The sequence below is a fragment of the Aedes aegypti genome, chromosome 1 (genome assembly GCF_002204515.2).
Source record: "Aedes aegypti strain LVP_AGWG chromosome 1, AaegL5.0 Primary Assembly, whole genome shotgun sequence".
Lineage (NCBI taxonomy): Eukaryota > Metazoa > Arthropoda > Insecta > Diptera > Culicidae > Aedes > Aedes aegypti.
This window is the reverse complement of record NC_035107.1, coordinates 206,746,160-206,761,580: the sequence shown is the minus strand read 5'-3', so window position 1 is coordinate 206,761,580 and position 15,421 is coordinate 206,746,160. Positions and strand designations below refer to the sequence as shown.

Here is a 15,421-nt window from a genome sequence, read left to right as displayed (position 1 = left end):
AGATGAATCCTTAGAGCTCAGCAAATCGAAACGAAAAAAAATCGAACATGATTTTTACTATGATTGATACAGTCAATATGAATTAGCAAGTAATAGAGTTCAAGTTTAAATGTTGAATTTATTTTATATGTTGTATCTACATACCTTTCGGGTTCGATGAATTCAGTATTTGTTTGGAAAATGTCAATCAATAGTTATAATTGCAATATCTTCTAAAAGGGGAAGAAGTGATATGACCGACCGTGCGCATTCGAAGTCACGATGTTAGGCGAACTGTCAACAATCGTACTTTCGATATTCGTCTTCGTGCACAAACGAGGACTCGAGGAAAGATAAATAAACCAGACGATTCATTCGTATTGTAGACTCTCAACCGACTAGTTGTTAAAATTACCCTAATATCACTGATAAAGCTAAGATAAAACAGTTAAAAAAATCTTGCCAACAGAAATACGAAACGAACAACTTTTGTTCTCAATGTAGGGTAACTGTACCGTCGTTTATCTCACGCTCTCTATCCACATACGAGCATTAAGGTGAAGATAAATCGGAGCCAAACCTTAAATTTTCAAGAGCACAAATCTGGAGAACCAAACATCCGCTTAAGCTGAAAACTTAATCGATTGGTCACTAGCTGCTGATGACCAGTCGATTAAGTTTTCAGCTCAAACGGGCTTTCGGTTCTTCAGATTTGTGCTCTTGAAAATTTGAGGTTTGGTTTCGATTCATCGTCACCTTAAGGGATTGTTGTTCTAGTTTTAGGCCTATACAAACTCCCGACAAACCAAAAATAAAATTGTTTTTAGGTTTGTTCAGCAAAATGCACCAATCAAAAAGTTTATCGATATTCGAGCACTTTTTTAAAATTAATGTGTTCATGAGTAAAAAAAAACATAAAGAAATCCTTTCCACTACTGCAATTGCTGGGATTTGCTCATGGTAAGTAATCAAAATTGCGTACAAACTTTCACCACATTCATTGGCATTGAGGAACCAAATTTGCCTTCCACAAGTGTTCGGAAGTCTATGCACTGGATTAAAATCTTCGATACATTTTGAATTTCACAGAATACTGAGGGGATTTTTGCTCAATGTTTCCGCAGTTTAACTTTATCTTAATCTTTAAACTCCAAACAATTGTGGAAGGCTGCTCGGATTCCTTCATATAAGTGAATTTGGCAGTTTTAAAACTGGAAAATGCCTAAAAGTTTATGGCAAATGAATATATATTCTCATCATATGTATTATTTCAATTCTCGGAAAACCAGCTATCGAAATAAACAATAATAAGTTACTGGAGGGACAGCAAAAATTCTCTTAGCTAGTTTACTGAACAAATCAGTAATTTGTGCAGCCATCAGTGTTTTTGGGTATACTGAGTTGTCCAGTTATGGAAAAAAATAACGAAAAGTCCGTGGTCCTAAAACCCAGACAAATTGTACTGAAGTCGGTAATCCAAACTTGCTGTGTATTTGACCTCTTCTTTAGGTCGTCCTCAGTCTCGACACTGAAGGAGACCTTACATATGAGATCAAAATAAGCGGATACAATTTATAGTTGGAAAATATCATAGTACAGTGCTAGATTCTTTTTTTATATTTTTACTTACAAACTTTCCTTAAGAATGATGGGAATGATAAATCCTACGTGCGGTTACCCTACATGTTTTTGTGAAGCAAGCTTCCCTTTGCCTGAACCCCGGCACGATTCTCGGATAGGTCAAAATGTTTGATAACTGACACATCCGGACAGCGTGCGCATCGTTCTGGTGCAAATGAGTTTTTATTAAACTGGAAAATGTTCCAACAAATCATCCACAAGTCAAACTCATCAATAAGCACCAACCGGCAAAAGGTGCTAAATATAGGCTAGGGAGAAAGCATACCCTGCCTGGCTTCCACCGCACCTCGTCGACCGAAACTGATAAGGAAACCCGTCGATTCTGTTTGCTTTCCCATTTTCAAGTTCATGATCATCACCGAAAGCCAAAATCACGGAACGCCATCGTGATCCAGCTGATTATCTCTATCCGTTGCTGGGCTGTGACGGGTTCCCAGGCAGGACTTTCATCGGGATGGGGGTGTTTCGTGTCTCATTCTTTGGATAGCGTTGGGACAGGTCGGTCGATCGTTCCCCGTACGCCTCAAACGTCGTCCCTACTGTCAATCTATACTGATTCTGCTGCAATGCTATACAAACAGCATCCTACAGGGTTTTCAGTGTCGGAAAGAGAGATAAGCCTTGGTCCAAAGTACATGATAAGTCTCTGTCTCTCCAATTGCTGGCCCTTGCTGTTTCGACTGTTCTTCTGCCTGCTTGGCTTGACGCTTTGCTAGATTATTTTTATTATTGAACATATTACACTTCGGATCGACGTTTGAACGGTATCAACTACTGTCGTCGCCACCGACAGCGCTCTCTACCTGGTCATCTTCCTCAGCTAAGGATCCGTTCCATCAATTCTAGCCTGCGATCGCGTTATCGCTTTCCCTTTTCCAAGATTTTAAATAGGCACTCTCCGCCTGGAGCTCATTTAGTCTTGTATTGATCGTCGAGGACTACAACCGACTGTGGTCGTGATTGCGCGGAACCGCTCCCGATACTTGTGATGTGTTGAAAAGGGAACTGTTTCCCAATACCGTTCAAAAAGCCTATAAGTTGTTAATCTGGTGGATTTCCGTGAAACGTGAAACCGAGCGTCAGAAAGTGCCATGCCTTCTGCCAGCAAGAACAAGATGATCGGCCCTTGGAGCCGCAGTGAAAGCAGCGGAAGTATGTTCCTATCCAACAACAATAATGCGGACAATTTGGTGAAACTATACTCGCGAACTGCTCCAACCAGTCCACACTGGACTCCAATGGCATCTCGGCACAACTCGCCACCGATGCCGAGTTCTCCCCTGTCGTCATCGCCACCGTCAACGCTGCGCCGGAACTACTCGAGTACCTTCATGCTGATCCCGGAAGACCGTGCCGTAGATCAGATTTCGGTGCCAGAACCAGCATCTTCAACAGCGCACAGCAAAGGAATGCATCAACAGGAAGATCCCGCTGCCAAGTACCGTATTTCTAACGGACGGATCATACTCCGCTTGATCTTGTGGTGGCCCTTATTGTTCATCGCAATCGCTCAACGGATACTTGGCGTAATGATGCAACTATCCTGGCGCCCGTTCCTGATGGCAGCTCCCGCCTTCTGGCTCTCAGCTTGTCTTTGGATGTTCTGGAAGGTGATCGCTTTGCCCCTGGCATGCCTCAAATGGGTCCTGGTTGCAATGCACACTCCTGCCCACGAGCGTAACCGTAAGAAGCGAACTATTCTGATCAGTTGTGGAAGCACCATTCAATCGCTTCATCTGGCACGGAATTTTTACAAGTCTGGCGCAAGAGTCGTGGTATTCGAGTTCGAGGGTCTATTCGGGCTGGCAAGATTTTCCACAGCTGTGAGCAAATTCTACACAATTCAACGACCAACTCCTGAGTCGGCTAATGAGTACATCTCGGCCCTGTGCGAAATCGTCGAAAAGGAACAACCCACGCACTACATTCCGGTTTGTGCAACTAGTGCTGCTCACTACGACGCCCTGGCAAAACCACATCTGGAGCTTCGAGGATGCTCCAGCTTTATCCCTGGAGCGCAGGAAACCTCGGTGCTTGACGACATTCTTCAGGTGATGAAGAAATGTGAGTTCAACCAGATCGCACTGCCTCCGCATCAGGTAATCAACAGCAAGGAAGATTTGTATCGCCTGTATGAAAATGGATGGCTTTCCGGGTATCGTAACGTCATGGTATCTACCGGCCTGCTGGGAGTTCTAGAGCGTACCAAGTACATCTTACCGATGAACCGCCGCGAACTAAAGCTTAACTACGAAATCAGTGAAATGCAGAAATGGGTGGTTATTAGAGATGTTATTGGAGCACATTATGTAACCTGCACGACTGTGAAGGACTCTCAAGTAGTGGCGAACGTGACTTGCATCATTCAGAACGACACACGTAGCTTAGTTCCGGAAGAGAACACCGAAATTGAAAACTGGCTTCGAGAATTTTTTCGGAAAATTCGACTCCAACGTCCTTTGAACGGACATATCAGCTTTCGTTTAGCCAAATGTCAATCCAGCGGGGAGATTTTACCCTTGGGTATTCGAGTGGGAGTGTCTCTTCCATACATCTGCTACACAGGAGTTCATTCAAAAGTAATCTGCAAGCCGTGTCCTCATTTCAATCGGCAAAACTCGGGTCCTCTGGTTCAGGACGGAGGAAGATATTGGATCCATGAAACGGTCATGAAGGCAGTGCGCCGACCAAGTATCGACGCCGTCCAGCAGTTGATCGGAACCGTGATTGACAAACGGGAAGCCCTGTTTGTGTACTGGGATCCGTTGCCGTACTGTGCCTACTACCACTTCCAGTTGCCGTTCAACTCGGTCAAGACCTTCCTGCACAAGCGGCAGCGAGGGCGAACGATGCCACGTGCCGCTGCGCCGGTGCAATAGTGACACGAGCTTGTCGAGTGATTCCGTGTTATCAGCACATATACGCTGGTTGAGTTGTTTTAAGAGTTTCTTGCAATAAGTACTCGATTACCTATTGTTTAGTGTTTTCTATTCCTATGTTAATATGTGAACGGAGAGAGAAGGAACAGACTTGCGGTGTGTGATGGAATGAGTGGGACTTTAGAATTAGGATCCGGATTCTAGGTATAGTTTTGTTTTATAGCGTAGATTACTACTTATTCAAGAAAGAGTAGGAAGTTGAAGCAGGATCTGCTGGTTCTGTTGCTGGGCAACAGATTGTGCAAACAGTACGATTGATACAAGAATAATCCACTAATCTATATGTAAAGGATAAACCATTATTATGCACTTTAGTTTTACAAATTCCAAGTACAAATTAAATAAAGAAACTTCGTATACATGTATAACTGAGATTTCCATTGTATCGAGAAAAGAAAATAGGCCTCATGCAATCTTTTTCCCCGGATTTGCGTCATTTGTTCGCCGTCCATTAACGAAGAGGGCACGTCAAATGCTTGAATGATGTGGCTACTGGGCGATATCAGCATATGCAACGACCAAGGGAACAATAACCTCTAGGTTATCGACAAAGGTGGAGCCTGAGTGCAGCAGTTGCTAGTCGGCACAATCAATGCAGCCTATTTTGGGGTCGAGGACTTCTGCGTGTGCAATCAAGGATGTGCTATGGATTTATTGCTTTATTTAAGAAAAATCGTGTCATCGCAAGGTAGGGTAGGGGATAGGTTGGTTTTGGTTAATACTGTTTTGGAACACCGCTATTATGTGTTAAGTCTTCAGCAGAGTTACTAGTTACACGAAATTTGTGAATGAAATGTTTTGAACCATTCTCGAACACAAGAACCGCTGAATCGATAGGTCCAGGTTTTTTTTTCTAATGGTATGCGAAGGTTTATAAGGATGCCATGTATTCTTTGAGCAGACGCCCAGCAGTTTTCTCAGATTTTTCTCAAAGCTTTTGCAGGAAAAAGTAATGATTCCTTTGGACATTCCTCTACCAGATTTTTGGAAGAAACTTGCAAGGACACTAAGGAATTTCAAAAGGATCCCGCTATGGACATTAATTCATAAAATTTTCCAAGTTTTCCTCCAGATATTTCTCCAGACTTTTTTTCGGGGAAATCATCTAATGTTTTTTTTTTTCATTTTCAAGAATTTTCAAGGATTTCATTTGAAACTGCTTCTAGGATTTCGACAGGAATTTTTCAAAGGTTCAACTCAACTAGCACCCGCCGGGTAAAACGGACCGCCTTCAGCTTGAAAATGAAAAAGTTATTTTCGTCTGCTACTCTGCTTAACTGGAAGCATTCCAAAGTGTGTTTTTCACAATTTATTAGTTTTCAATCGCGAACACATACACAGATTTATCTGTAATTACACAGATTTTTTCCTACTCTGGCCTACAGATATCTGTGATCAGTTCGTAAGAATTTTTGGACTTAACACGAGTTTTGGGTACCCTCGGATATAATGGAATTCATAAGCTGGCGGTTTTTCACGCACCTTACTACTAAACTTGAACTACGAGAACAGATTTCCAAATATTATGCATTTATTACTAATTTATAGTACTACAATGCCTAAATTACATGAACAATTAGATATGCATATAGATTAGATCACTGTAGATTCATGAACTTGTGTTGTGCGTGTTTAGGAAATACATGTGCGAAGTGTATTAGCAAGTTTTATGCTGAATTACAAATGATTTGTTGACGAATGTTTGAATGAGAATTAGTCTAAGGGAAATTACAGGACTACAATTAACTCATTATTGTGACTCCAGCATTAAGTTGAAGTCGTTGGTAATAGTTATTTATGCAACAAGGTGCAAAATGATGATTTTTTCAGCACGAGTTGTACATTTATCCAACGAGGCTTGATAAATACAACGAGTGCTGAAACAATCGAGTTTTGCAACGAGTTGCATACAACATTTCGAAAATTGCCGTTATAGTTGGATTAATTCTTGAAGCAAAAACATGTTCAAGAAAATCCACATGAGCATGAATGCGTAGTAACAACTCAATATTCCTCAATCAGATAGGCTGTGAAATGATTGTCACAAATTTTCACATTTCCGTTGCTGACTCTATTTTCAGGCTGATCAGGTAAGACGCACTATGAAAGCTGTTCTTCATGTGCTGGATGGCCTATACGAACCTCGGCATAAAGCCCCGACTTTCTTGAGAACGAACCAATAAACTCTACTGCCTCCTCTATGTCCGCAAAACGATCGTGCTCCAACTAAGGATACCTCATAGTCCACTGGCTGGCTTCTGATTCTCTATTCGTTGCACCATTCGATCCCGGCTCGATTCGGGTCGTCGGAGAATCAGAACATAGTGGACTAAGTTATTGATAATTCCAGAGCAAATCGATAAATTACGTATAGAGGCAATCCGATAATAATTTGACTACTTCAAAAAAAAACAGTGCTGAAAAGTGCTACTTTTCAATACCGTTATCAGTGCTGAAAACTAGCACTTTTCAGCACTGTTTTTCTTGGCAGGAAAAGTAGGCCATTATGTTGTTCATTCTCCTTATAAAAAGTAGGTTGATATGGAACGGAATTGCAAAAAATATTGTTTGCAATTTCTCATCGTAATAGTTAGGCTGTTTTTCATCACCCCAATCTGTCATGATGCGGCCTACTTTCCTGCACTTGAGTATGCAGTGCTGGAATAGTCATTACGCAACTGAAACCAGTACTTAATGATTCATTACGCAACGCTTTCTCATTACGTAACTGTTTTGAGTTGCGTAATGAATCATAACACAACATTTTATTATAAAATGCAAAATAATAGTGAATGCATTCCGATATAATTTCTGATACCCTCAAGTGGTCTTCTATGAAATTTCAAAAAATGTTGTACTCGTTGCAGAACTCGATTTTTACAGCACTCGTCGTAATTATCCTACTCGGAAAGCCTCGTAGGATAAATGTACGACTCGTGCTGTAGAAATCATCATTCTGCAACTTGTTCCGTAAACTAATATTACTTCCGCTGTAGTTACTATACGTTGAAATAGTGTACGAAGTGGTGCGCTGCATCAACTATCAGATGAACTACTAACGCACTAATACCGATGTTATGTTTAACAAATAGATACGGCAGCGGAAGTCTACGATTGGAAATTGGAATGCAATTTATTGCTAGATCCTGAATATTTTAAGTTCAGGAACTATGAAGCTCATCGTGGTGAATTATCTACACACTGTGAACTAGACAATTTAAATTCATACATTTTGCCTTATAAAAGGTGGAACGATTATTGCAATTCGAACGCTTTATGTATCGTTTTAGCATCACTCACTTCACATCAAGGTGTCGATAGGCGCGTGATGTACGCACGCGCCTATTGATCGCAAGGTCCTTGGTTCGTTTCCAGATTACCACGAAAACTATGAAACAAAGCTATGAATTTCAACCCGATTTATTGTGGCAAACTTTCATAAGTGGTTCCTATGTACTTCGATAGTCCATTTGCCTGTGTGTAGCCTTCTTACGAGGTTCTAAAACATGAACAAGTTGGCCAAATGAGCAAATTGTATGAGCCAATAATCAGCTACCCAACATTGATTCAATATGATGGCGTCCAGTGTTTTTGTTTTGTTTGTTTTGGAACTGACAAAACATATGTTTTTATGGGTAGGAGCAGGCATTGCAGAATTCGCTCTCAATTGAGTATGAGGCACGATCAAAGCAAGCAAAGAAAAACATCCCATCTGTTGCGGTCCACGATCGTCATTGTATCGCAAGGTGTAACAAGTCTGATAAATGGAAGCAGCGAGCGAGAGCCCCAAAGAGAGAGCGATGATAAAATCCATTTTTCTCGCTTGTTTACCGTTGGGGGTAGGTGTTTTTCTTTACTGGCACGATAAACAATCCACGAACATCCAATAGCAATAGTGTCCCCCAGGCTTGGAGCATGTTTAAATGGGTTTTATCATGCACTACTATCCCCCCAATCTGATCAAAGTTTTAGCAGTATACGATAAAGAATCTCTCATAATGTGCAGCATGTTATGATAGTTACAGAGAGCGATAAGTGAGAGATTCTCTCAATTGCGATAAGTGAGAGACATCAATGATACCTCGCTAATGCGTAAAACATTCAGCAAAATGATGAAAAAAGGAAAAGTGTCGTCAAATTCGACGATTCAACGCGATATGTTCAATTGTCAGAAACTAGCACTAGCAGCACATTAGCCGTATACTTGAAAATCAGGAGCAAGTTGGGAAAAACGACCAAAAAGTGGGTACCAAAACAATGTGAGGAAGAGCCGAAATGTATGCAGTATGACAGTCAGGTCAGTCCTCTGCAAATGAGTGATCCAGGCAGTAGCGTAGTAGGGGGGGTCCCGAAATCATTGTGAAAATTTCTCATAGCATTAGAAATTGAGTTTTTGACAAACTGAAATGTATCGGAGCAAGGAAAATCCGATTCAGAGGGGCCCTAACTTGATAATGAATAGGGGCCCCTATAACATCTAGAGTAAGGTGGGGCAGAAGTTCGACCTTAGTGGTATAATCAAAGTTTCCAGAAAAACAATAGCAGTGGAACCTCCAACATTTTGGCTATAATTTTGCTGAACAAAGTTGTGTCAAAATATTCACCCATTTTTTGTTATAACAGTTTCAAAATTGATTGTCTCAAACGAACTCGAAGAGTTCGAATCTACAGTGCGGCAAAAGTTCGCTGGCTGATACACAAAATATCGTTACTTTTATGACAGGCATACTTTATACAAGCCGTAAACTTAAGTTTGTCGAAAAATATACACTAAATTTTTTATCAAAAAAAAAACTAATACACCTCAAAGCATCCTTATGATAGGCCTAGAAACGCCCTTACATAAAATATTAAAAAGATTTTATCTTCATATGATTCCATGCAACGAAAGTTTGACCGAAAATTACAATATTCACGTCGAAAAACAAAAAAAAGCCATAACTTTTCCAAATCTCAATCAATTTTTATGATATTTAGAGTGAAAGTCTCTTATTTGAATAGAATTCGAACCACCATGACATTTATAAGCTTTGTTTTGAATTGAGCTAGAAATCTTAAAAATAAACTCTTACCCCACTCGAACTTTTGCCCCACTTCACTCTATCAATATACTGATAAAGTTAGTGTTTATTTCAACGCTATAGAACAGTACTTTTGAACAGAACATCGTGGTTTTGGATTCAAAAATACATTGTTCTGTTAATCATTAAATATCAGATGGCACTTTGTAACTTGAGCCTGAGAAAGCCAGGAACAGGTTTGGAAATATTTTACTATGAGCAATATCCTGAACCAAGTCGAAATGAATATTTATACACAATATTCTACACATTCTTGAAAAGTACCAAAGCATATTTGGGTAACGCGAAAAAAAGTGAACAAAGGTCTCTAAAGTCTCTTTTTTACGCAAAACATCTTATCTATCTAATATCTCCTTTTTCTTTTTTGCATTGCAATGATTTTTTATGTAAAGCTCCTGTGATTACTACACGACTTCTCCATAGGTTCATTGATTTTTATCTTTAGGAATTTTCCTAGAGATTCATTCAGAGCTTTCGTCAGGTATACATACAAAGACTTCTCGAGGGTTCTCCACAAGAATTCTTATGGACATTCCTCTAGTAACTCTTCCAGAAATTTGACTTGAAATTTCTTAAATGACTATTTAAGATATGCTAAGAGGAATTCCTTACAAATTTGCTCCAGAAAACCCCAGAAGCACGGAAGCAACAGCATGACCAAGCTGAGGGTCGTGGGTTCGAATCCCATCGGTCGAGGATCTTTTCGGGTTGGAAATTTTCTCGACTTCCCAGGGCATAGAGTATCTTCGTACCTGCCACACGATATACACATGCAAAAATGGTGATTGGCATAGTAAGCTCTCAGTGAATAACTGTGGAAGTGCTCATAAGAACACTAAGCTGAGAAGCAGGCTTTATCCCAGTGGGGACGTTACGCCAGAAAGAAGAAGAACATGTTTTTTGTTTATAAAGAAAATTCTAATATTTCGATTGCTTTTGGACTTACAAATTATTAAGTTTATACAAATCTCTCCCTTTTGATCTCTTATGAAAATAGCGAAATTGGTCGATAAAAGCTAAAAATAGACATTCAAAACTGAATTTATCTAAGTCCAGCTAGATCTATCTACTTTTAAGTAATGTTATGCATGGATTTTGCATGAAAAATTGCTTTTTTTTATTTCCTTGTGCATGATTTTGGAACATATAAAATAGAAATGCCATATTTCTGCTTAGTTTTTATTTTTCAAATACTTACCTTGCAAAATAATAAAAAAAACACAACCACTCATCATCTTTTTTTAATGTGATTGTTGCTTTGTAAGGTATGCAGTATATTTTTGAGTAAAAAAATCTTACATTAATAATTGTTAACATACCAAGAACAGGCAGGCAGGCCTGTTCTTTGGGGGGGTGCCAAGGGGGCAAAATTAATAAAAAAAAATATTTTGAAACACCTTACAATATTTTCCCTTTAGACATTTGGACATATAATTCTAACGTAAAGTTAACTTTCCAGTATTTGAGTTTTTTTTCCATTGCCTAATCTCACAGTATGGTTTGGTCAATTATCATGCTTCAATATATTACAAAAATATGAATATTTATATAATATGAATGGGCAAAATCTTCTAAATTCTACTCTAATTAGTTTTCAAAAAGTATTTGAATTAAAAATGCACTTAACGTTCTTGCAGCCTTTAAAACACTGCTCAATTAAAAGAGTTTATCTGGTTTCTATCAGAACCTTAAAATTTAAACATATTTGCAATTCTATCTGAAACTTGAAGCGTAAGGGAAATTTTTATTTTATTTTTTTGTATTCCGTAGTTGATGAAGTTTTCTTTGAATGCAGTAAAGGCTTAGAGTAAAATTTGAATATAATTAATAAAATATACAGTACTGCCATGAATAAAGTACATAAAGATCGAATTTCATACAAAAATGGTCAAGTTTAGGGAATTGTATAACAGCGTCTAGCGTGAACTACGTCTCATAAATAACTTGAAGTTTGATTTATAGAAAATTAATAAAATTGTATTCAAGAGTTTGGAAGCTAATAAAAAAATATTATTTTAAGAAAAATTGCAAAATTTTCAAATTGGAATATTTTTGGAATGTGAATATTTAGCAAAAGGAATGTTTTCTGTTTGCAAAATATCTAAGTATCAGAGTTTTGACATTTTCGTCAAAATGGGTGGAGTTTAAGTACTTAGACATATTTGCATAGAATTTGATGATTTATTTACAAATCTTATTTGAAGCTACAGTTGACTCTCCCTTTACTCGATATTCCGTATCTCGATATCGAGTTAGAGAAACACAGTAAAAGTTGGTTTTCAAGGCTAACTCGATGGTCCCTTGGATCGCAGTTGTCGCAGTTGCACTGTTTTGTTTTCTGTAACTCGATACCTCCCTAACTCGATGGTCCCTTCAATATCGAGTAAGGGAGAGTTGACTGTATTTCCAATCGGCCTTGTGTACTTTATTTTTGCTAGTAGGGGAGAAGCACTAATTTTCGACCTACAATAAATCGGTGCCAAATTTCGCACTTTCATTCAAAGTAGGCCAAAATCGTATGGTGCTTTTCACCTACTGTAAATACTTTATTTATTTATTTATTTTTCAGAGAATGCGGCACACGGTGTGCTGGAACACACATATTATCGGACTTACATGAACCTCCGATCTTTTTTCACTAAATGTTGGTCTTGGTAGTCAAAAAAAAAGCTTGCTGAATATTAAAAAATCTTTCATCGGCAAAAAATTGAAAAAAGACGATTTTTGTATTTTTACCCTTTTTCCATATATGAGTTCATAGGAGAATATTAGAGATACACTAATATGATGACTTTTAACGACCTAATGACAAATTTGACATGACATATCTTTAACATGAATGAATTCTTAGATTTAAGCATCATTTCCTACATACACTGACATAATATGACCAGCCCATGGTGGTATGCCGTATTTTATATAATGGAAATTTCACTTTTCACTTCAGAAAAGCTCATACGAACGGTTTGTATTCTTCTTTCTGAATCAAATCAGTAATATTTTACGTATGTGGTATAGTTTTCTAATCAGAAAGGGAATTCCCAGAAATTGATACACATGGCAGTATAAGCTGTATTCATGTGCTTATACGCGCAAACTTCTTGAAAGCGGGTTCACTATAACATGATTAACAGTGAATGGCTTATATAGCCTTAAGGTGGTCTCAAGCTCATCGTGATACAAGTTTTGTGCAGTCACTAATCTACTCATATGCAATGCGCACATTATATTTGGGGTTTGAAGTGCCTGATTTTGAGTAAAAGGGCTGGATTACTTCGGATAAATGTGGCGACGATAACAAATCGATCCAACGTAATCCAGCCCTTTTATTCACGACTTCGCACTTATGGAGGGCACATTTTGCGAAATAGACACAACAATTTCAATAACCAACATGGACACATAAATTTTATTATCGTAAAACGAGGTATCTTTGAAAATGCGGGTAACTTTGATAGTGCGGGATCCGCAACGTACACTAAACAAAATAACCAAAATTATGTTATTCAGTTAAGCAAAACGAATACGAAACTAAGGAATATCAGTGTGACACTTCACCTCTGAGCTGTTTTCGTGCCAATCAAAAGTATGTGAGGCTTTATATTCGAATATTAAAAAATGATGAGATTTTGGTACTTTCAAAACGCTCACAAACAATCTGTTTTACTATCACTTTTTCATGAAACTATAATGAATTCGGTACGTATGCTTGATGGCCTAGCTATAGTAGAACATGAATCCGGTATCAAACCTCATAGCGAAAAAACAGTTTTACAATTTGGAATCATTTTTGTAATCAAAGTCACAAATTCCCATATAACATTAAAAACCTAGAGGTATGCTACGCCTCATGTACTTTACGGGATTCAGTCGATTTATACTCATTCATGTTCCAAAAACGATTGATTTATGGTGAATTCAATGTCGAAACATGATTATCGATAGATATCTATTCAGAGATATATGTTTATACCCATTATTATCAACTTATAATGGTGTTTATTATGTTTGTTTTGACTGAAAACCCTTTTAAAGATGTTTTTTGTTCAATAAATTCTGTACTTTAATTGATAAAATCTAATCTAGTTTCTCTATTAACATTCTCCAATCCAATTCAAACTGTGATGATGTCAAACAATAGTTTGTTTTGGATTTTCATGTGCTTATCTACTCATTATCAATGTTACCCCATTACCAAAAACTGACTTTCGATTATATGAAAAACTATAGATTCATTAAGATCGAATCGTTATACAATCTTTCATGTACAATCGATAACTAACAAACCAGTGCTTGTTTTACAAATAAAAAAAATTTCGATTTTCTCTCAAAAAACTATCAAAGTTACCCCGTTTTATGGTATGTATTTAGTTTTAAGTATATGAAGGTAACTAAGGATATGTTAATGATGTGAGGTTTTAGCAAACGCACCCAACCAGCGGCTGCAAGATTTCAATATAAATCGGCATGACAACTTTTCAAATATATATTATATAATATTTGAAAAGTTACTCATACAAGGAATATCTTTCAATAACAAGATCAGCTAGAGTGAACATACCATACAAAATTGAAACAGTACATTGCCCTATATAATTGTATGGCGGTTTATTTAATGATCGCATGTAATTATACAATTGTCTGTTATCTTAAAAAAGCTTCATGTTCAATAACGAACTCCAATAATTTCAATTATTCAGTAGAATAGGAAACATTGATTGAAACTTGATAAGTTGTAGTATGTTTACCTTAATAAATTTATGTAAAAATGCGATGTCGTTAATAAACGGCATACCACAATGGGCTGGTCACATTGTGTGAATGTAGGTAGAAATTATGCTCAAGTTGAAACGTCTTGTAATCGATTCGTGATCTAGGTATATCAAATAAGTCTGCAATGCATCAAAATTAGTATAACTCTAATATTCTCCTATGAACTCATATATGGGAGAAGGGTAAAAATACAAAAATCGACTTTTTTCAATTTTTTGCCAATGAAAGATTTTTTAATATTCCGCAAGCTTTTCTTGACTATCAAGGCTAACTTTTAGTGAAAAAAGATCGGAGGTTCATGCAAGTTCGATAATATGTGTGTTCCAGCACACCGTGCGGCAACCAGAGAAAAACTGGAAACTTGTTCTGAATAGAATCAAAAGGAGCTTTGGAAAAACGACATTGAAGATTTTAAGAGATGTTCAACTCCATACAAATTATATAGAAGCGAATTATTATATTTTTCCCTTTGGACGCAAGAATCACATCAAAACACTATTGGAAAGCTTAAAAACAGTCGAATTATTCAATGTATATAGCTAACGGAAGTGATCATTTACCAATAATAATTGAAATTCCAAATCCCATCCGTAAGAAATTTTCTAATGAATCCTTTATTCCTGATTTGACAGGAGATCACAGCAAGCTGTGCGCGTGAGAGGTTGTGTTTTTGAATTCGCTTCACGTTTTCTATCGGTTCCTCGTTTTTTCTCGATTCAGCCGATGAAGCCATGAAAAGGCTAGTAGTGCTATGCCACCCGGCAAGTGTTTTTAAGAAAAGTGTTACTGTTTGAATCTTTAGTGGATGGTGTTTTAGTATAATCTTTTAATTGTGTTGTTTGTGTTGCGTGTCAGTTTTTTTTTTCAGGCCGAGTTTTCGCGATTACGTCAGCGGTTCGGCAGATAATGCGTAATTCTGATTGATGTGACCCGATACGCTGATCGGAAAAGTAAAATTATATTACTGGGACCACGTGGTTGAAAATGTGACTGAATTGTTAATTCTTA

At 37.8% G+C, this 15,421-nt stretch overlaps 2 protein-coding genes across 2 annotated transcripts in view; one reads left to right on the top strand and one right to left on the bottom strand.

Annotated features, from left to right (window-relative positions):
- LOC5572577 (rootletin) overlaps nt 1-15,421 on the bottom strand; it is a 159,910-nt gene that overhangs the window by 131,510 nt on the left and 12,979 nt on the right. The gene's annotated exons all lie outside the window — the stretch shown is intronic.
- On the top strand, nt 2,254-4,924 carry LOC5572580. The gene has a single exon (XM_001654052.2). It carries the CDS (start codon nt 2,712-2,714, stop codon nt 4,497-4,499), a length of 1,788 nt encoding a protein of 595 aa, XP_001654102.2. The 5' UTR covers nt 2,254-2,711; the 3' UTR covers nt 4,500-4,924.